The sequence below is a fragment of the Piliocolobus tephrosceles genome, chromosome 16 (assembly GCF_002776525.5).
Source record: "Piliocolobus tephrosceles isolate RC106 chromosome 16, ASM277652v3, whole genome shotgun sequence".
Lineage (NCBI taxonomy): Eukaryota > Metazoa > Chordata > Mammalia > Primates > Cercopithecidae > Piliocolobus > Piliocolobus tephrosceles.
The window spans coordinates 45,289,002-45,310,806 of NC_045449.1; the positions used below are offsets into that span (position 1 = coordinate 45,289,002).

Below are 21,805 nucleotides of genomic sequence, written 5' to 3' on the forward strand. Positions count from 1 at the left end.
AACCCATGCCATTTCCTTGTCCCTCATGCAACCCTCCCCTTCTCTCCCACCTCTTCCTTAACCTCTCTTCTCTCCCATCCCTCACCCTCTCTTTGCCCACTGCTTCATTCAGCTTTGACCACCTCTCCCAATTCCTAGATTAGAAGTTCCTGGAAAAAAACTGAGAGCCGCATTCCATCCCTGCAGAAGGATTTAACACATGTGTGGTCCAGGTGTTGTGAGGGAGGGGGTACTACAAGATCGATAGTGCTAGAGGCTGTGCCCTGCTCCTGGGATGTCCCTGTCTCTGTCCTGGGGCAATTGCTTCTCCCTCCTGGATAGTCAGGGAAGAGTGTCACCTTGACAGAGGGGTTTACAGTCACCATTGTCACCACCAGAGGGCAGCAGCCAGCCAGAGCTTTGCTCCTCTCCAGGTCTTGTCTCCCGGCTCTCTGTATCTTTCCAAATCTTGTCCCAGCTGCCTCTGGTCTCACTCAACCCCAGGAGCACAGGTGGGACAGTAGAGAGGCACTGGCAGTTGTAGGTGGTATCCTTTGCCGCTCTCTTAGTGAAGTCCCCAAGAGGTTAAACCCAGTCCCCAAAGCCACACCAAAGTCTAGCCGAGATTTCAACCTGACTCTCCTGTCTGACCACTGGACCCCTGAGAGCACCAGGGAGGCCATTCCCAGATCACCTGTGAGACCTGACTGGGGGTCCCAGACCCCAGCTATGGTATAGTAAGCTTTGGTCATCTTCCTTTTTGAGGGCACGAGGCAGGCAAAGCTGCGGTCAAGCGTTCACGAAGCAGTCTATGCCCCATGTAAACAGCGTGGCTGTTAGTTAACCTCTCTGAGCCCTTCTCATTGGCTGAATTTATGACTGATGAGTAGTGAGAGAATATGAGTAAAGGTGGTTTGTAAACTATGATGTGTCAAACACATTTAAGGGACAATGATGATACTAGAGAAAAACCCTGGACTCAGGCTCAGATGTGGGCTTGAGATCGGTCTGCCATTTAGAGTGGGTGACTTTTTGGAAAGTCAGTTAACTTCTCTGGGTCTCCGACACCATCTGAAACCTCTCTAGAGTTGTAGGTGCTGGGCCTATTTGAGGGGTTGTTTTTGTTAAGACCCTGGGAGTGCCTCCTGTGGCTCAGCAGAAGGACCAGGGCCAGGTGGGTATTCCTGGTGGAAGCAAGGGCAGCTGACTGGGCACCCTCAAATGAACTTTTGTGGTTGTCAGGAACGTTTGACGACGGCTGGAGGCTAACAGAGTCCCTACAGGTGGTGCCCACGGTAATGCACCGACAATGAGTGGCTGTTTTCCAGTTTCTGGCCTTCGCTGCCTATCTAGGGTAAGTGGGTCCCTCTGAGGGTCTCCTAGGATGAGGCCTCAGCCCCCAGTTTTCCATCACCTTTCCATAGGGCCTGGGGAGAGGCCCTATCCAGCCCATTTTAGGTTTGCCCTCACCTCTACTAGAGCTTCATGATTTCCTAGAAGCTTCCATCCCAGGTGTGGGGTCCTGATGCTTTATATCTGCAATTTGAAGGATCCTAGGCCACTGAAATGCCCACTGCATGTTGATGAGACCATAGGGTGACTCTAGGGATGAGGTGGAAGGGACAGCTTGGTTAGGACGGCAGATAGCCAATCGAAATCCCAGCTCTGAAATGAGGAGCTTGGGCTTCTGTTTCACATGCTATGCCAGGCCATAAGCACCCCAGGAATATGAGAGAGGGGTTTAGGAAGAAACCAGAAAGAGGAACAATCCCATCTCAATTAACTGGGGTGGGAGCTGGGCGGGAGAAAAGCAGTGTGTGGGTATCTGGAAGCTGCACGTCCCTGCTCACTGCCCCTCTGCGCCTCACACACTGGCAGGCAAAGGTGATGGAGACTTGCTGCTGAGGGCTCTTGCTGCCTCCATTGCTTGCCTTTCCTTGTGCCCTGACATGTCCCCTGTTGTCCTCTGTCCTCTCCCTTGCTGCCTACCACCCTCCCCTCCAACATGACTCTGGCCCAAGGTCTCCACTTCCTGGAACTCCCCTACCCCTACTCTGTCTTCCTGTCCAGCAGTCTCCAAGATCCGCTAGCATGATTTCCTCTCAGCCCTCTCTTCCACACCCCTCAAGTCCCCACTACCTGGCCCTTCCCACTCCTCTGCCTTTTCAGCCACTGCTGCTCTCTCTCTTCTCCCTTACCTGTCTCCCAGGTATGTCGTGGCCTGGTGCGGGAGGCTCTTACCTCCCCAAGCCCCACTGCTTCTCCTGCTGCCCGCTTGCTTCGGACTCTGGCAGAAACCCCACCCGCTGACACGTTCCTCCTGGGGAATTGGCAAGTGATTAGTGATGAGCTGTCAGCACAGGGCCCTCAAACTCCCTGGAGAAGCTGTGCCCCATCCCTAGACCCCTGTCCAGTGCCATTGGGCTGGAAGCAGCTCCCAGAGAGCCATAGATTCCCCACAGCCCAAAAGTTGAATGGGGAAGCTGGTCCAGTTGGGTGGATGGGTGGTTTCCCTGGACTCTGCCTCAGGGAATGATGAAGGGGAGAGTTCCCACCACCCTCTCTTGATCCACACCAACAACAGGGGCCACTGGAAGTCTCCAAAACAGTCCAATCCAGAAACTTCCCCGAAGTGGTGATCCTTGGAAGCTGCTCTTCCCTTCTTTTGACCCTTGTTAAGCCCCATTGGCCCCTGATGAGAGTACCGAAAACAGGTGCCAGGAAGCCCTCTGGGCATAAACCCCGGTGCAGTTAACTAAGAGGTGCCACTGGGATAGTCAGGGAAGGCTGGGGATAGAGGTGGTGGCATTGGGTACTCCTCCCAGCTTAACCAGACTTGGGTCCTCCTCAGGTCTTGGATGTGCCAGCGCCTCTGGCCGTGGCCCGCTAACCAGCCTCTCCCGGGCGGGCTCCTGCCGCGCCCCCTCTCGCTTGCTCCCTCCTCCTCCTGCTGCTCTCCCCCCTGCTCCCAGGACGGCGGGATGGCTGCGCAGGGCGCGCCGCGCTTCCTCCTGACCTTCGACTTCGATGAGACTATCGTGGACGAAAACAGCGACGATTCCATTGTGCGCGCCGCGCCGGGCCAGCGGCTCCCGGAGAGCCTGCGAGCCACCTACCGCGAGGGCTTCTACAACGAGTACATGCAGCGCGTCTTCAAGTACCTGGGCGAGCAGGGTGTGCGACCGCGGGACCTGCGTGCCATCTACGAAGCCATTCCTTTGTCGCCAGGCATGGGCGACCTGCTGCAGTTTGTGGCTAAACAGGGCGCCTGCTTCGAGGTGATTCTCATCTCCGATGCCAACACCTTTGGCGTGGAGAGCGCGCTGCGCGCTGCCGGCCACCACAGCCTGTTCCGCCGTATCCTCAGCAACCCATCGGGGCCGGATGCGCGGGGACTGCTGGCTCTGCGGCCGTTCCACACACACAGCTGCACGCGATGCCCCGCCAACATGTGCAAGCACAAGGTGCTCAGCGACTACCTGCGCGAGCGGGCCCACGACGGCGTGCACTTCGAGCGCCTCTTCTACGTGGGCGACGGTGCCAATGACTTCTGCCCCATGGGGCTGCTGGCGGGCGGCGACGTGGCCTTCCCACGCCGCGGCTACCCCATGCACCGCCTCATTCAGGAGGCCCAGAAGGCCGAGCCCAGCTCGTTCCGTGCCAGCGTGGTGCCCTGGGAAACGGCCGCCGACGTGCGCCTCCACCTGCAACAGGTGCTGAAGTCGTGCTGAGTCTGGCCGCCTGCAGGGGGCACCCCGGCCAACGGCGGAGGGGGCGGGGAAGGGGGATTCGGGAAAGACAAAGTTAGTTTTACTACTCCCTTTTCCCTTTGGCTTTGCTATATCCCTCTGGGAATTTCTGGAATCTCGTCTTTAGGGGCTTGGGGAAGGGGGCTCAGAGCCGTCCCTATCTATGAAGTTAACCCACCTCGGCTGCCTCCCCCGCTCCCTTGCGCACGGTTGAGTTCTGGAGTCTGACCCATCACGGGGTGGCGCGCAAACCTTGGAAGGCAGCAGTGTTTCCTGGTCCTACCAACTGGGAGGAAGGGGCTCCCTGGCAAGTGAGAGAAGGAACATCTCCCGCCGCTGTAACTGTTGCCTCGGGCTGCGTGACCGGCCCCCCTCCAGTCTGCTGTGGAGGGAACCCAGGATCCTGAAATTCTCCTGGCCGCAAGGACTCCCCACGGACAGAAGAGGGTCTCCACCTATGGCCCTAGGCCTTTGCGATCTTGCTTCACCCTACGCGACCCCACACTATTTCTGTGCTGTCTGCACCCTCTTGCCTCCCGACCCCCGCACTCCTTTCTAGCAACCCCCAACGGAAAAGCCAGAGGGAACAGTCGCCTCCTGGTGGTGGTACGAGGTAGCGCACCGTCTGGCCCGGGTCCTGCCAGCCAATAACCTCGCAGCGTGTGACGGTGTCTCCTTGCACCCCAGCCTCATCTATGCAGCAAGAGACCAGGGACTTCACCAAAGTCACCCTTGCGGGCTGGGCCTTCCACGCATCCCCCTCCCCACCCCCATGGAACAGAAAGCCATGATGTTTTTAAGCAGAACCAGCGAAACCCAAGCCCCTCCTTCCTCTGGTGTTTTACAACTATAAAGGAGGTAAAGGGGGAAGAAATGACTGAGATCTCTGGCGCGTCAGTCTGAGTTGAGAGTGAGGTGCCCTCGGAGAGCCCCGCTTAAGTCAGGGAGATGGTTCCCACTCTTGGGCAAGTGCCCAGCCACATATGAACACATCACACACACAGCAAGCAATGGGCAAAAGAACAAGTTGCAGTCAATGGCTGCAGAGGGATGTCTGGGGTCCAGTGTGGGCTGTACTTTGTGGGTACTGAGGGAATGGGAAGATGCTGCTTCTGGGGCAGCTGGTGGGTTGAAGGTTGGGGGCTGTAATTAGCAGCAGCCTTAGAACTGGGATGCCTTTCAATCCCTCCTGGCCCCTTATCTCCGTGGGGCAGTCACAGGACGTCATCCATTTTATTCAAAGTTGGGACTTGTAGCAGGAGACTCTGCCCTGCATGGAGTAGGGGTCCGCTGTTGACAAACTTCTTGGTTTCCAGCTCTTCCCCATCTGCAACAGGCCTCTGGGTAAGTGCTCTCTCCCCAGGACCCCTTGCCTCCACGATGGGAGGAGGGAGCCCAAGAGCTGGGCAGACCCAGTCCAGCCGTGACTGGAGCTGGTTTTGGCCTGGGGCTCATGAAACCCACTCAGTGCAGACATCAGCTGCCCAGAGAGCCCTGGGCTGTCAGCAGCTGGGCTCCACATAGTTCCCGGGGAAGAATCCAGTCCCCTCGGAGCTGATGCCCTCGCACCAGCCATCGGAGTAGCGGCGAGTGACACAGATGACAGTGCCCTCAGAGAAGGAGAGCTCATTGTCCTTCTGGCCGGTGTATGGGTACAGTGTCACCACTGCAGGGCAAGAGAAGAGGGTGCTGTGAGATATGCCTCTTGCCCTCTCCCCCCTCACCCCCACCACCATGGGGATGCAGGGTCTCAAGTACTAGACTCTAGGGACCATCTTGAGGGGCTTCCAATCCTTCAGGACCCCTCCCCAGCTTAGTTAATATTTAATACCAAGCCAGCTGCCCTCTCCCCAGTTCTGTTCTGAACTCAGTTCGTCAGAAAAATTGTGTGGGGAGCCCGGGGGATAGATTCACACCTTTGCAGAGGGAGAAGAATGGGGGTCAGGGCAACAGAGGCAGAAGCTGGGAAGTGGGATCTGGTGCCCCTCAGTCCCAGAAGTCAGGTACCTTTCTCCAAGTATGAGGCAGGCACCCAGCTGGGCTCATCAGGCCCAAAGCCTGGTGGGGGTGGAGGCAGCTCCAATTCATCTCCATCCAGGGGTGGAGGAGGAGGCAGGTCCAGTGGCAGGGGCAGCTCTTCATCTTGGGGGAAAAGCAGAAAGGCTGTAAGTGTGGCACAGGAAGCTCCTTCAGCGTGTCAGGGATCTGCTCGAGAGCTGGGCCCCAGAATCCACCCATCTCAGCCAGGTGCGTTGGGAGGCCAGGGTGGGCAGATCACCTTAGGTCAGGAGTTCGAGACCAGCCTGGCCAACATGCGAAACCCCGTCTCTACTAAAAATACAAAAATTAGCTGGACGTAGTGGCACACGCCTGTAATTCCAACTACTCAGGAGACTGAGGCAGAAGGATGGCTTAACCCAGGAGGTGGAGGTTGCAGTGAGCTGAGATCTTGCCAATGCACTCTATCCAACCTGGATGACAGAGTGAGACTCCATCTCAAAAGAAAAGAAAATAAAAAGAATGCACCCATCTCATGCAATCTTCCTCCAGCCCTCTCCTGTCCTGGTCTTCCCACAGTGCTGCTAGCACATAGTAAGTGCTCAGTAAACCCCGAAAGATCCAGCAGTAGAGGACAGTCAAGACTCTACCTCTTACTAGCTGGGTGGCTCTTGGGCAAGTCACTGAACCTCAGCTTCAGTGGCTTCATCTATTAAGGAAGAGTGCTAAAGATCCTCTCATGATTAAGTTTATTTTGTTTTGTTTTATTTTATTTTTTTGAGAGGGAATCTCGCTCTGTCACCCAGATTGGAGTGCAGCGGGGTGATCTCAGCTCACTGCAGCCTCTGCCTCCTGGGTTCAAGTGATCCTCCTGCTTCAGCCTCCTGAGTAGCTGGAATTACAGGCATGCGCCACCAGCCAGGCTAATTTTTGTATTTTTAGCCGTGTTGGCCAGGTTGGTCTCAAACTCTTGACCTCAAGTGATCTGCCCTCCACAGCCCCCCAAAGTGCTGGAATTACGGCCGTTAGCCACCCCGCCTGGCCCTTAGGATTAAGTTTATCATTATTATTTTTGAGACAGAGTTTCACTCTTGTTGCCCAGGCTGGAGTGCAATGGCCGGATCTCCACTCACCGAAACCTCTGCCTACCGGGTTCAAGCGATTCTCCTGCCTCTGCCTCCCAAGTAGCTGGAATTACACGCAGGTGCCATCACGCCCAGCTAATTTTTAGCAGAGCCCAGGTTTCTCCATTTTGGTCAGGCTGGTCTCGAACTCCCGACCTCAGGTAATCCGCCCGCCTCGGCCTCCCAAAGTGCTGGGTTTACACGCATGAGCCATCGCGCCCGGCCAGGATTAAGTTTAAATAAGAAAATGGATGAGAAGCTTCGAACACAGGGTCTGGTATACAGCAGGCGCTAAGTTATGTTAGTTAACTTCCTCCGCCTCCTTTCGCTCCCGTGCTGCGCTCCATGGAGGAGGCATTCACTGAGGCTGGCCGGGGCAGATCCAAGAGAGGTGGGCTGGGGAGTGGCAGGAGGCGGAAAAGCGACCCCACCGTTGGGAAGGAGAAGGGGGCGGAGCTCCTTACCCAGTGGGGGTGGGGACAACTCCTCTAGCGTGGGAGGCCGCTGGAACACCTCGACGGTTGCTGGTGGAGGAGGTGGGTCCAAGGAGTTGGGGAGAGGTGGGGCTGGAGGTGCTGCCTGCCCCTTGGGCATGGAGGCCCCACCGACACCTTCGGCGCTGCTGAACACCAGAGAAAGCGGGCTCGGCCCGGTTGGCGACACGCCTTTCCTAATGCAGCATCCCCAGCTGGCCCCACCCCTCCAGTCCTGAACCCAGCTCTGCACGTGTGACCCAGGACTAACTGGGTCCTTTCAAGCCCAGGAGTCACTATGACCACTGGCAGGAGGCCCCTCTCGAAAGCCACCTCCCACCCCTCACCCTCCCACGCGGGCTTGTAGGTCTCACCCTGCCGAGGCCAGGGAAGAGGCGGAGGAGGCGGCGGAGAGTCTGCCGTCGGGCACAACCGGGAGGTGCACTGGCTCGGGAATCCGGGGTGGTCTCCTGGCGGGGGGCGGGGAGTAGGTATTAGGAGGAAGGAGGAAGGCTTCTGGCCAGCAGGGGTCGGGTGTGAGCAGGAAAGGCAGGTGGCCGAGGGGGAGGTTTGGCGCCAGGCATCCAGCATGACGGACTGAGCACCCGGGCGCCAGGGGTGGGTGGCGAGGCTGGGGGAGGAGAGTTTCAGGGTCGCACGGGGTAGGGCTAGGCTAGTTGGCGTCGCGGCGAGGTCTCACCCCAACGTGGCGGAGGCGGGTGTGGCAGGGGCCTTGATGCTCTTTCGAGACAGGGTGCCTGTCCTTGACAGCTGCGTGCTGAGGTCCTGCGAGGGAGCAGGAGGTAGGGCTGACATTTGGGGTGAGAGGCCGCTCCCCGCCCTCATCCCCAAGAGGAAATGGAGGAGGGGCGGACGAGAACCGGGAGGGAGAGCCCAGCATAGCCAGTTCCCACTTCCACTTCTCAGGCCCCTCTCCTACACTTCCCCCACCCTACCCCCTTGTCATTGCCTGGGTTCTGGGACTCAATTCTACCAAAGCCGACGGCCACTTCCTCTGCACAGCCACAGCGGGTTGAGTGGGCCCAGCACCCCTGTCCCTCCCCGAGACCATCTCAGAGCCCAGGAAGCTGAGGCCCTGGCTTAGTGGTCCCTAACTTTGATTGGGCTGAGGAGGCGGTGGGGAAAGGAGAGGACACATCACACTTAGAAGTGTCCCACCTGTCATTTTCGAAGATTTGTGGAATTGGCTTTGGGGAGTTAGGGCAGAGAGGAGCAGGACCCAGGCCATTTAGAGGGGATGCGCAAATGACAGAGCGCACACCCACATGAAAGAGGGAACTTCTGTTACCAATGGGACTTCCCCAAGGGGTGGGGACAGTGTTACCTCATAGGCTTCACCAGGGGCAAGACGAAAGGGATTTGAGCTGAAGCACAAAGAATGTAAGTTGGGCTGGGAGTGGTGGTTCACGCCTGTAATCCCAGCACTTTGGGTGGCTGAGGCAAGCAGATCACCTGAGTTCAGGAGTTCAAAACCAGCCTGGCCAACATGGAGAAACTCCATCTCTACTAAAAATAAAAAAATAAAAAAAAAAAAAAAAAAAATTAGCCGGGCATGGTGGCAGGCACCTGTAATCCCAGCTACTCAGGAGGCTGAGGCAGGAGAATCACTTGAATCCAGGAGGTGGGGGTTGCAGTGAGCCAAGATCGTGCCATTGCAATCCAACCTGGACAAGAGTGAAACTCCATCTCAAAAAAAAAGAATATAAGTGGGACAACAGAGACCTCACTGGTGGGGAGGAGGCCTGGTGGTTGAAGGGGAGAGTATAGTTTCCCCTTTAAGGGGGGCTGATAAGTTCAGGATATCAAGGGGTTCATTTCAATACAGAAAGGTCAAGGTGTGGAGACAGGAATTGAAGACGGGTCGGGTGTGAGTGCGTGCCCTCTCCGACCTTGCAGAAGGACATGGGCTGAGAAGACGCCAGCGCCATGATCCCCTCTCTTCACCAAGTCCCCTTTGTGTGGCTGCATCCCCGCTTCTTCTCACCAAAGCAGCTGTGGGGTGACTGCTCAGTGCAGTGACCTCAAACCCCCAGACAGAGGAAGTTGCTGTTCTCATGTGGCTGGGAGCCATTCTCATGCACACCCTGACATCCTCCCTTCCCCCTCTTCCCCTTCCCACATGCCCGGTGCCCCCAGGGGCAGGGGGGCGAGGGGTGCTCAGGATTTCACACTCAGCAGATCCTCTGAGGACGGTACAGACCAGTTTTGGAGGGAGGGATTACAAAATCTAGGGAGAGGGAGAAAAACTCAGAGTGGTGGCTTCAGGGAGCGGGGAAAGAAAGGAGTGGCAAGTTGGGACAAAATGTGCAGGAGAACTGGGGGTCTGGAGGGAAAGGGGCCACAAGGCACGAGCGGGTGGGCTGGAGGGAAAGAAGAGGGTCCCTCTCTCTACCTTGATCCCATGGCCAATGTCGTCCAGGCAGCCAAAGTTGAGGGGTCTCCTGCAGTAGGGCGTGAGAGGGGGTAGGCTCTCTGGGGCAATGACCTTCTGGCCCGGGGGCAGCCGCTGGACAGTGGCTAAGGTGCCGATCTCCCTTCGGGCCACCTTCTCCATGTGCATGTTCACCATCTGCGTGACAGGGTTCAAGGTGACAGAGGGATGGTCTCTGTCCACTGCCCTTCCCCCTAAAGAGGAAGAAGATAGAGACTCTGGGCTGGGGGTAGGGACCATGGGAGGCAACGAGGTCTAGAAAAAGAGGGCCCTTCCCCTCCCCCCGCTCCCCCACCAGGCTACATAGCAATTGGGAAAAGTGGCAGGAAAGGATGAAGCCACTTTGGAGCAACTTCCTGGTGGAAAGAGAGTAAGGGTTATTATTAGCTGAGCAGGAACAGGAGGAAAAGAGAAAACACAACATCCCTGGGGATGCTGGGAAGAGACAAGCACTGGGCTGGCTTGGGAGCAGAGGGGGAGAACATGGAGGTGGCAGAGAATGGTGGCTTGATCAGCTTTGGGGGACAAATAAGTGAATTGACTTCCTCTCAGAATGTTCCGTGGAGAAAGCCTACAGTTCGAAAGGGTGGGAACTCTGGTCTGCCGGGGGAGAGGAAAAGACACACCCCACCCACTGAACATGTTGGTGATGCACAGGCCAGGCTGAATGTGTGGCTGGGTCTGTGCATGTGCTTTATGGGGCAATTCCTCGGTCAAGGATCCAGGAAGGAAGGAGGGTGTGTGCGCTAGAACACTGTGGCGGGGTGGAGGGTGTATACTGTATGGTGTTGGCAGTGCTTCCAGGGCTGAAGATGACCTTGTCAAGCTAGCACCCTGGGTCTAGGATATTTATTAAGGCACTGCTTGTATTTAGATGCAAACAGGGTTCATTTGCTTCTTTCCCGTACATGCCGCTGCTCTGATTGGTAGATACCACTTTCTAATGTCCAGGATAGAATTCCAAGAAAGAAAAAGCTCTGCCTTTGGGGAATTTGTAGCATAGCCACAGAGATAAGGAGGTCCAAAAAGCTTGGAAAGTGCCAACCTTCTGCTGTAGAGTTGGGCATTTGGATATGGGGGAAAGCAGGAAGGAACTTTTGACGTAGAAAATGTCTGAGTCGGGCTGAAGAGTTGAGGCCTGACGCAAGATGCCTTCCCACGCCCCACGCCCCTTACCTGGCCCAGCGTGCTTACACGGGCTTCCACCTGCCGCAGGGCGGCCCCCTGCAGGTCCAACATGCGCAGTGTGTGCCCGGCCAGGTTGCCCACCTGGTAGGCCACACTGGCCAGTGCCTGGGTAGTGAAGGCCATGGTCTCCTCCAGCGCCTTCCGCTTGTCTGTGGCCTGAAATACACACAGCCCTGGCCTAAGGGCCAGCATCTTCCACTGGGTCCTTGGCTGGCTGGGGTGGGAAGGGAGAGGATTTAGGGGAAAATAGGCGCTGGATTGGGACAGAGCCGCAACCCTTAGATGTTTGAGGTGGCTCTCAGCAGAATTATGTTGTAGCAAGAGGGACTAGCTACAACATCACTTTAAATTCACTTTAAAAAAGTGAATCTGCAGCCTTGGGGAACAGATGCAAAGGGAGGGAAAGATACCCATTCTCAAATAGTCAAGCTGAAGACTCAGTACAGATGATGGTACGACCCTCCTGAAGACTTCAGTAACAGGCTGTCCTTTTAGGGGTTGGAGTGGGGGTGAATAGTAGAAAGGAAAGAGGAAGGCAACACTGGCTAGAGCAGACATTCTATTTTTTTTTTTTTTCTGAGACAGAGTTTCGCTCTTGTTGCCCAGGCTGGAGTGCAGTGGTGCGATCTCGGCTCACCGCAACCTCCGCCTTCCGGGTTCAAACGATTCTCCTGCCTCAGCCACCCAAGTAGTTGGGATTGTAGGCATGCACCACCATGCTCGGCTTATTTTGTATTTTTTTTTAAGTAGAGACAGGGTTTCTCCATGTTGATCAGGCTGGTGGTCTCAAATTCTCGACCTCAGGTGATTTGCCCGCCTCGGCCTCCCAAAGTGCTGGGATTACAGGCGTGAGCCACCGCGCCCAGCCGACATTCTTAAACACAACAAACCATGTCAGGTGCAGTGGCTCACGCCTATAATCCCACTACTTTGGGAGGCCCAGGCAGGCAAATCACTTGAGGTCGGGAGTTCGGGACCAGCCTGGCTACAATGGCAAAACCTCGTCTCTACTAAAAATACAAAAATTAGCCAGGCATGGTGGTGCGTGCCTGTAATCCCAGCTACTCAGGAGGCTGAAGCATAAGAATCACTTGAACCCAGGAGGCGGAGGTTGCAGTGAGCCAAAATCACATCACTTCTCTCCAGCCTGGGTGACAGAGTGAGACCCTGTCTCAAAAACAAACCAAAAAAAAGCTTTCCATGTGACTCTTTGTTTAGCTCCAGTCTGCAGATTGGTGTTTGGGAACTCAAATAAGGAAACTGAGGCCCAGAACAGAGGGACTTTATTCATTCATTCCCTCTAATAGCTTTCTAATACCCTGAGGATAAAATTCAAGCTTCCAACTATGGCCTATGTATAGCCCCTCCAGGTCTGGCTCCTGCCTTTCTCTTCATTACTCCCCCTCTCCCACTCTCCCCTCCAGCCACATTGGCCATTGGGTTTCTGTTCCTGAACAAGCTGAACTGTTTCTGCCTCGGGGCCTTGACACATGCTGTACTTATTTTCAGAATCCTTATTAGCAGGCCTCAGTTTCCCAGAGACACCTTCCTTCACCACACTAAGATTTCCCTCAGCCCACGCCTTCACTGCCTCTTTATCATATTTACCTTGTTCTCTTTTCTTCATGGCATTTAGCACTATCAAACATTATCTATGTATTTTTTTTTTCATTACCCACCCTCCCTTAAATGGAAGTGTCATGAGAACAGAGAGCTTGTCTGTTTCATCCTATATCCCGTCATGGAATCACACCCAACACGCAGAAGATTCTTCATAAATATGCACTTGTGAGTTAATTAGCAGGTCGAATGGGATCCCAAACATTCTCTGGGCACATTGTCATTGTATTCTAGGCACTGTGCCAGGCACTGGCCAGGGTCACACTGCCAGTCAATGCAGGAGGGGTAAGCAGGCAGTGGCTGAAGGCAAGAAGTTTTTTTGTTTGTTCGTTTGTTTTTTGAGATGGAGTTTCGCTCTTGTTGCCCAGGCTGGAGTGTAATGGCACGATCTCAGCTCACTGCAACCTCCGCCTCCCAGGTTCAAGCGATTCTCCTGCCTCAGCCTCGCGAGTAGCTGGGGTTACAGGCATGCACCACCACACCCAGCTAATTTTTTGTATTTTTAGTAGAGATGGGGTTTCTCCATGTTGTTCAGGCTAATCTCAAACTCCCAACCTCAGGTGATCTGCCCACCTTGGCCTCCCAAAGTGCTGGGATTATAGGCATGAGCCACCGTGCCCGGCCAAGAAATTTTTTTTGGTCCCAGATCAGGCAGTGGGGGCTAGGGCAAAACTTCTCTGGTCTTTTGGTTCCGCAGGCAGCTTCCTCATCTCTTGTTGGGTCATGGAGTTGCCATACTCTAGCCTGTACCTTTCTAACGCAGGGAGGGGGCAAGTCCAGGGTGAATCTGGGGTAGGGCCAGTGGGCCAACAGGCAAGGGTACACACTGGGGTCCCCTTGCTTGAGCCCTCAGGTGCCCCTCAGGGCCTGTCAGTGGAGAGCAGACCTACAAACTCTCAGAGCAAGGTCTGAGAGACACCTGGGAGCCTCTAATGGCGCCTGAGCCAGAACCTCCCCGGAAGCCCATGCGGTGGCTCTCTCCTCCCTGTCTTTCTTTTCCAACAGCAGGAAAGAGACGCTCATTTGCATGTTTATTTACATCTCATCAGCGTATGCAACAAAACTTACATCTCCTCAGCATATGTCACCAAGAATCTTGAAAAGGCAAAGAAATCAACCCAGGATATTAAAACCAGACAGGATAGCAGGTCTTGATTTAGTTCAGGACCTTCCTTTACCAAATGAGGAAACAGGCCCAGAACTGAGCAGTGACTATTCCTCCATCTCCACCCAGATTTCTTAGCTTGCCTGCCTTCTCCTGTACAGTTTCCTCCCCAAATTGACATGTGGAGTTGTTGGCCCAAACAGGAAAAGTGTCTGCTTGGGCCCAGCTCTGGGCACCTGGAGCCTGAACACCTACTGACCCCTGGCTTTGCTCCTGGCCCAAAGTTAGGTCTGCTGGGACAAGCATCTGAGATCCATCTCTGCGGCTGAGTGCTTGTTCATCATGCAAATTACCCTGTCTGTAAAGTCAGTCAACCCTGGCGGAGAACTCTGCAGGTGACCCTGGTCTGCCTTCCCTAATTCCCCAAGGGTTTCTTAGCATCTGGGTGGCGTGGGGAGAGAGGGCTGCAGACGGGGATGGAGGGGAGGGGAATCAGGCCTTAGGTAACAGTAGTTCTGAGATCCAGAAACTTCCTAGGCATTTGCCTAGACAAAGATCCTCAGAAAGGCCAGGAAAGGTAACAGGTTGTGTGTTCTAGTAGTTATTGTTCTGCATGAAAGAAGCAGGAATCCAAGGATTCCAAGTTGGGTCAAGGTTTCTCACACCCCACCTATTTTTGCAAGGACAGCTTCTCCTCCCTAGAACTGATTCTTATTATCCATCCTTCCAATGAATGATGATGATGATAGTCATGGTAAGAGCTGCCATTTATCCTGCTCTACTGAAGGGGCTGGCACTAGGCTAAATGCTTTGATACATTTTTATATTGAACCCATGGAGCCACCCCTGAAGGCAGGCACGAGAATCAGAGGAGGAACTTGCCACAGTTCCTGTAGTTGGTAGGTGGCAGAGCTGGAAACTGGACTTAGGTCTTTGTGACCCCAAATTGTGTGTGAACACTGTGTGCAAATGAGAGCCCTGCGGAAGCTCTTTGAGGTGCGCAGAAGTTATGGAAGGAATGGAAAGGACTGCTTGGATCCTTGTCCATAGAGGGAACATGCCTTTCTGCGCTAGGAGAATGCGCTGGTTTGCAAGCCTCATTCTGTCTCATCTGCAGGTGGTCATTCAACATCTACACAGACCGAAATGATACCCAGAGTAGCATTTTCAGTTAGTGGCATAGGGAATGGGCTCTGGAATCAGATTTCTGGGTTTGAATTCAGGCTCTGACACTAGCTAGGAGACCTCTGGGAAAGTGACTTAACCTTTCCAAACCTCAGCTTCCTCATTGTGAAGTGAGCATGGGACTCGCCTCACTGGACTTCAGATGAGGATGAAGGGAGGCCATGCTGGTAACATGCCTGGCCCAAAGGAAGGGTCCAGAGCGTTTTAACTGCTGTCATCACTGACTCTCTTTAATCTGCCATTTCCCATGAGCACTTGTTCCTCATTTATTTCTTTTTTCAACATTCTTACTATGCTACGAGATCTCTATGCCTGTTCTCATAGTTCGGTTAGTACAGGTTAGAAAAATAAAGTTTTGCCCAAGGGATAACAAGGTTAGCCTGCAGCTCTTCAGGGAGCAGAGGAAACCGGGTCCAGAGAGTGCAAATAAACTGTCGTAAAGTCACATAGCGTGTAGGGAGGCAGAAAGATGGAGAGGAAAGGGCTTGGCATCAGGAGTCAGGTAAGCCCAAATGTGGTGGCTTACGCCTGTAATCCCAGAACTTTGGGAGGCCAAGGTGGGCACATCACTTGAGGCCAGGAGTTCAAGATCAGCCTGGGCTACATATCGAAACAAAACAAAATAAAAAAACTTAGCCAGGCATGGTGGCATGAGCCTGTAGTCCCAGCTACTCAGAAGGCTGAGGTGGGAGGATTGCTTGAGCCTAGGAGTTCAAGACTGCAGTGAAGCTATGTGAGCTACAATCAAGCCACAGCACTCCAGCCTGAGCGACAGAGGAGACCCTGTCTCAAAAAAAAAAAAAAAACAAAAAAAAAAAACTAGCCGGGCATGGTGGCTCACTCCTGTAATCCCAGAATTTTGGGAGGCCGAGGCGGGTGGATCACCTGAGGTGTCAGGAGTTCAAGACCAGCCTGACCAACATGGCAAAACCCTGTCTCTACTAAAAATATAAAATTAGCCAGGCATGGTGGTGCATGCCTGTAATTCCAGCTACTCAGGAGGCTGAGGCAGAAGAATCTCTTGAACCCAGAAGGCGGAGGTTGTAGTGAGTCGAGATCGAGCCATTGCACTCCAGCCTGGGCAACAAGAGCAAAAATAAAGGAATGCCTGGCTCTGCTGTTTGGAGCTGTGCGGCCTTGGACAAGTCACCTCACCTCCCTGAGCTACTGTTTCCACATGTATAAAATAGGAATTATAATACGTGTCTCACAAGGTAGTTGTACAGATTAATGAAATAACAGAAGTGATTTCCATCATGGCTAAGTTGCCTTGCCTCTCCTCCCTGAATCCAGGAATCTATGCTCTCAGCCCCAGGACAACCATACAATTTAAAAACTGTTCTACAATGCCACCTCCCTATCTTTTGCTAGTAGCCTGCTCCCAGCAGTCATGTGGGCCATCCCCCTCCCTCTGCATGAGATCCCCTCTCTTTAGCCCAGCCTACTCTGCCTTATCCCCACTCTCCTTTCCCAAACTCAGGATCCATCTCAGGTTCACTGTGCTGTTTGGGAAGTTCTTCTGAAGCCTCACCCAGAGGCTGGAAATAGAATGGCCTGGAAATAGAATGATCGCTAGCATCTGTGTGAGGACGGAGGCTTTGGGTCTCTGGATCGACCTGGGGGGACTCAGAAGGATGAACCTGCAGTGACGCCTGAGAATAGGATGGAATCGCACTGTCTGTCCCAGACATCTCTGAGGCGAGACAGAAAGGGCACAGTGGGGGCTTGGGTAGTATAGGGTCAGGGTTAAGTATTGGGGTCTGGGATGAAGCTGAAGTCTGGAGTGGGAGGATTTCTCAGCCAAGGCCCAAGACAAGCACTGTCAGGATGGCTCCCAGGGCCCCACTTGGGGCTGGGCTCAGGGTCCCCCCTCCGGGGGCTGGGGTGTGAGTCCTCCGCCCGCTCTACCTACCTGCACATAGTTGTCCTCGCAGTAGTCAGCAACCCGCAGCAGGGCACTGTGGTTGCCCCTCAGAGCCTCCCGGCCCGTGGGGATCTCAAACTCCTGCAGCTGCTGTAGCTCCGCCATCACCCCCAGCCTCTGTCTGGCTCCCCAGGGAGCCCGCTCGTTTTGAGTCTCACCCTGCCCTTGATTGGTTGCTCTGCCTTCCCTCCCTCTTACTGCTTTTGGTTTCCTCTGCGTGAGACCCAAACCTGCTTGCAAAGGGCAGGCATGCTCATTCCGGGACAAGAGGAAGTCAGTCCTGCTCCCCAGCCTGTGCCTCTCTGTCCCCTGCCCAGAGGAAGGGGGAAGCCAGGGGCCCATTTGGGGGCCCAGCCCCCAATCCCACCCAGCAGAGGAAGCCAAGGTCGGGGCAGCTGTGATTGCTCCCTGGTCCTGGAGAGGAAACTGGTCGGTGGGGGGATGGGGTGGGAGACTGGGGAGGAAGGGGGCTGGCCTGCTATAGGGGGTGGAGGTGGATTTTCCACTCATGGAAGGCGGGAGGAAAGGGCAGAGGGTGGGGGCTTCCTTGGGAAGCTCGGGGATGAGTCACCAAGGGACAGGGGAGTGGAGGGTGGATAGGATATGGAGACTGGTCATACCGGAGAGGACTGTGGGACAGCAGCACAGCAAAAATAGAAAACAGCCGATGTGGCAGCAAGAGGGGTCAGGGTTGGACACCGGGAAGACACGACCAGAGAGGTCCCAGAGGGGTGTTAGCAAGCCTGCGAAGGGTTGCGTGTGATGAAGATCTGCCCTATATGCTCTGTGCTGATGAAAGCTGGACAAGATGAAATTGACCAAGTGTAATGTGAGGAACTCAGATTAGACAACAGGAAGGACTTGGATTTGAGAAGCACCAGGTTCAAATTCCAGATCAACTTATTGATTTTAGGAAGCAGCGGTGGACAGAGCACTGAGCCTGCCTAGGAGGTATGGGCTGTAGTTCATGCATTAACAGGACAGTTGGACCAGATGACCTCCAGGATCCTGTCCTGATTTCAAACTCTTAGAGCTCCCAGCTGAGAGTTGGGCTGGGTCCTGGAGCAGGGAAGTTAGGAGGGACCGCGGGCCTCCTCTCTGCCCCTCCTACCACCAAGCCTGTCATCCTAGAGACAGGAGAATAAGAGGACCCCCCACCGACCATATTGGTCCCTTAACTTTTGCTCCTTCAGCAGGTCCCTTGTCATTGGATGGGTGTCAGCCAGAGCAGGAGCCCAATGTCTGTTAAATGGCATAGCCCTTGGGTGGTCCTGGGGGGACAGCAAGGAAAAAAACAGGATGTGGGTCCTGTGCTCAGGAACCCACATTCAGGACTCAGAGAGAGGTGTGGCAGCAAAGAAGCTTGAACAGAGGCATTAGAGGTGGCCATGCCCCAAGTACTGAGTGGCACAGCATGGTGAGCAAGTACATATTTATTGAATGAGTGGATGAAGAGTGAGCTAGCAGAACTTTGTAAGGTGAAATAGTGGGGATCCAATGGGCGCACAAGGCACCTTGCTTAGGGAGGTTAGGGGCTGCTCTAGGACTGCCGCAGGAGGAAGGACAGCCTCAGAGCATGCTCAGAGGTGGGAAGGGAAGGAGGAGAAAGCAAGCAAAGGGGGGTAGGTGGGGCTGCGATGTGGAGGTGGGGAAATAGAAGTGCTGCAGGCTCTAAATTAGTGAGGTCACCAAAAGAGTGAGGCTAACACAGGGGCAAGGTGGTGAAAAGGTGGCTTCTGTTTTCAAGTTTGTTTTTGTGGGGAGAATGTCTGTCTCTCTGCTCTGCGGCAGTGAGAGCTTGAAGGCTCAGGCGGGTGATGGGCTTAGAACTTTGAGCCTATGATCAGCTTAGGCATCAGAGATTTTGGTTTCCAGGCCATCTGCTTTATCTGAAGATTTTCAGCTGATGAAGAACTAGGAGGCTCAAACACTATCTTACCTAAGTCCAGGACAAGTGACTTGGAAAGCGTGCTCTTCTGTGGCAGGTGAGAGGTGCTGAGGTTGCACTGGGCTGGGATCTACTCTTAGTATCACTGGGGCTAGGCACCAGGCAGGCCTTCCTGATAACCCTGCAGTGATAATAATAACAATAGCATTATTAGTGATAATAAGTGTATTAAGTGTTCATTATGTGCCAGGTAGTATATTATAATATTTTGTAGACATGATTTTCTTAGTACCCACAATAACTGCATGTGGTAGGTTTTTTTAATACCCATCTGCAGCTGGGGAAACTAATACTCAAAGAGGTTGAGTGACTTCCCTAAGGCCACACTAAGGAAGCAGTAAGAAAGCAGCAGAGCTGGGATCAGAGTTGGAGTCTGGCAAGCTCCAGACCCCCTTGTCTCTCTTTTTTTTTTTTTTTTTTTTTTTTTTTTTGAGACGGGTTCTCCCTCTTGTTGCCTAAGCTGGAGTGCAGCGGTGTCATCTCGGCTCACTGCAACCTCCGTCTTCTGGGTTCAAGCAATTCTCCTGCCTCAGCCTCCTGAGTAGCTGGGATTGCAGGTGCCCGCCACCACGCCTGCCTGTTTGTTGTGTTTTTAGTAGAGATGGGGTTTCACCATGTTGGCGAGGCTGGTCTCAAACCTTCGACCTCAGATGATCCGCCTGTCTTGGCCTCCCAAAGTGCTGGGATTACAGGCACGAGCCAGTGCACCCGGGATCTTTTTTTATTTTTTGAGACAGTTGCACTGTGTCACCCAGGCTGGAGTGCAGTGGCATGATCTCAGCTCACTGCAACCTTTGCCTCCTGGGTTCAAGAGATTCTCGTACCTCAGCCTTCTGAGTAGCTGGGATTACAGGCACTCACCACCAACCCTGGCTAATTTTTCTATCTTTTGTGGAGGCGAGGTTTCGCCATGTTGGCCAGGCTGATCTTTAACTCCTGGGCTCAAGCGATCCTCCCACCTCGGCCTCTCAAAGCGCTGGGATTATAGGGGTGAGCCACCATGCCTGGCCAAGACCCTCTTCTCTTGAACATTATTGTATACTCTCCCTTGCTGGACTTGGAGAGAAAGAGGAAAACTCTGAGTCACTATGTGAAACAATAATATTGCTTCCCAGATCTTCCTCTCCGAAAGAAACTCCTTCTTCTTTCTTCTCTGTTTCCTCTGTAGACAGACAGACAGATGGCTCTGTAGACAGACAATCCAGATTTCCTTCGTAGACAGTCTATCCAAAGGCAAAAATTGTCCCTTTCCCATCAGACTGGGAGCTTCCTCCCCTCCTGAGCCCAGACTCTTGAAGAGGCAGGGCGTGCAAGGATGGAGTGATTATCTGTTGAATGATGAGGGGCCTGAACTGAGGGATATGGCAGGGGAGATGCTAGAAGTTGAGGTGTGGAGGGAGCTGGAAGAGCTGATGAGATTTATGATCCTGGCTGCTGAATCCTTTCCAGGATCAGGTCTGTCTAGGGCAGGATGGCCCAGGATCTCAGCGAGAAGGATCTGTTGAAGATGGAGGTGGAGCAGCTAAAGAAGGAAGTGAAAAACACAAGAATTCCGGTGAGCCTCCTCGCCCCATCCCTGCTCTTCCCTTCCTGTTCCTGACGAGCCCTGGGAAGGAGGAAGTGACCAGAAAGGGTGGTGGGACTGTTCCAGGGCTGCAGAAGCAGTAGGAGGTACCTCTGGGATGGCGTAGGATGCAGAGAAAGGCTGGGGTTGACTCTGTGAAGGTACCAGCCTCCCTCAGCACAAGAGAGAGCCTCAGGGCCTTGGAGAGCTCAGCGTGTCCAGCCCTGTGTCTGGGCTGGCTCTGGCCAAGCAGCCCATGAAGGTCAGGGTCAGTGTTGTGGGTCAGATCAAGGAACTCACACCCCCAAACACCTGTCTGTCCCCTGTGTCTTTCTCCTCTTTGGCCTCTGTCTCTGCCCTGCCCAGAAGCCTGTTTTTCCAGCACTGACCAAATCATGGATCCAGAGAAAGTAACAAGGACCTAAAACATTTTTTGTGTTCTCACAGATTTCCAAAGCGGGAAAGGAAATCAAGGAGTATGTGGAGGCCCAAGCAGGAAACGACCCTTTTCTCAAAGGGATCCCTGAGGACAAGAATCCCTTCAAAGAGAAAGGCGGCTGTCTGATAAGCTGATGGCACGGAGCCCCGCCCTGAGTATCTGTCCCTCTTCAGCCGAGCCCAAGTCTCCTAGACCCCCAGTGAGCCAATGAAGTGTCACCTTCTCTTCATCACAGAATGAGTAAAGATCCCTGAACAAATGCATTGTGAACCCATTCCCCACCCCCACTTTCCACTCTTTTCTCCCATTATTTCCTCCATCTGCTGGGTCTCTGCTGACTTTGCTGGGAACACTCTGAGGACAGTGTGGCTGGCCAAGCGGTTGGCCCCAGGGGTGGTGGGGTGTGAGGAGCCTGCGATACCACGAGACCCCAGAGGGCAGTCCTTAGGAAGCATTTACACCACCTTAGAACCCCTCTGTCTTTTCCCTCCACTCTCTTCCTAGGAAAAAAGCATTTCCACACCAGATTAGTTTGGGCTGGGGGCCAGGGTTGGGGCGGTCCTGTCCCCCCGTATCATATCCTACCCTGTGATCCTGTTCCTAGTCATTTAGATCACCCCAGATGGCCTGATGACAACAGGAGTTTGTGAAATTATGATTTCATGATTTATTTAATATTGTCGAGTAGTCTATGAGTGCTGTGCACTATGGATGGAAGAGTAAGCAAGACGAACATGGCTCCTATTTTCATGGAATTTAGTGGAGAAGACATGAAACAATTTACAATTAAGTCCATAAACGCTACAATGGGGAGAGTCAAGGGCCGTGTAGGAACACACAGCAGAAAGACTTTCAGGGCAATGAGCAATGTCAATGTAAATGTCGTCGAGGGGCGCAGAATGGGGGCTGGAAAAGCATGAGGCTAGAGAAGGAGATTGGGGTCAAGTTTTGAAGGACCTTTCGGTGAACTCAGTTAGGAACTTTGTTCTTCATCCTAAGGGCAATAGGAAGCCTAGGAAGGTATTTAAGCAGATTCTAGTTAGCAGAAGGGAGGCTG

The 21,805-nt window shown here is 53.8% G+C and overlaps 3 protein-coding genes across 13 annotated transcripts in view; 2 read left to right on the forward strand and 1 right to left on the reverse strand.

Annotated features, from left to right (window-relative positions):
- Positions 1–4,605, forward strand: part of PHOSPHO1 (phosphoethanolamine/phosphocholine phosphatase 1) — a 7,331-nt gene extending 2,726 nt beyond the window's left edge. For 3 of the 8 annotated variants that reach the window (XM_023204399.3, XM_023204398.3, XM_023204396.3), the window contains 2 exons: positions 1,222–1,333; positions 2,952–4,605. In XM_023204399.3, coding sequence (XP_023060167.1) covers positions 1,289–1,333; positions 2,952–3,710 — 804 coding nt within the window. In that variant the 5' untranslated portion in view covers positions 1,222–1,288 and the 3' untranslated portion in view covers positions 3,711–4,605. Of the gene's footprint in view, positions 1–1,221; positions 1,334–2,563; positions 2,694–2,830 lie in introns of all 8 variants that reach the window. The other 5 variants (XM_023204393.3, XM_023204392.3, XM_023204394.3 and 2 more) reach the window with 3 other exon arrangements.
- Positions 4,606–4,736: 131 nt separating this feature from the next.
- ABI3 (ABI family member 3) lies at positions 4,737–17,399 on the reverse strand. 2 transcript variants are annotated; one of them, XM_023204391.3, is made up of 8 exons: positions 16,786–17,399; positions 10,952–11,119; positions 9,737–9,913; positions 8,024–8,109; positions 7,698–7,793; positions 7,315–7,472; positions 5,736–5,870; positions 4,737–5,394 (listed from the first exon to the last, which is right to left on the reverse strand). In XM_023204391.3, the coding sequence occupies exons 1-8, from the start codon at positions 17,305–17,307 to the stop codon at positions 5,231–5,233; spliced, it is 1,506 nt and encodes a 501-aa protein (XP_023060159.1). In that variant the 5' UTR covers positions 17,308–17,399; the 3' UTR covers positions 4,737–5,230. The 2 variants fall into 2 exon arrangements, with proteins under 2 accessions (XP_023060159.1, XP_023060158.1); XM_023204390.3 differs by having other exon boundaries at positions 7,315–7,469; positions 16,786–17,203.
- GNGT2 (G protein subunit gamma transducin 2) lies at positions 6,977–21,406 on the forward strand. 3 transcript variants are annotated; one of them, XM_023204405.2, is made up of 4 exons: positions 6,977–7,011; positions 18,673–18,782; positions 20,195–20,300; positions 20,757–21,406. In XM_023204405.2, exons 3-4 carry the CDS (start codon positions 20,217–20,219, stop codon positions 20,880–20,882), a joined length of 210 nt encoding a protein of 69 aa, XP_023060173.1. In that variant the 5' UTR covers positions 6,977–7,011; positions 18,673–18,782; positions 20,195–20,216; the 3' UTR covers positions 20,883–21,406. The 3 variants fall into 3 exon arrangements, with proteins under 3 accessions (XP_023060173.1, XP_023060171.1, XP_023060172.1); XM_023204403.3 differs by lacking the exon at positions 6,977–7,011 and adding an exon at positions 17,017–17,226; XM_023204404.3 differs by lacking the exon at positions 6,977–7,011 and adding an exon at positions 17,025–17,182.
- The last annotated feature ends 399 nt before the right edge of the window (positions 21,407–21,805 follow it).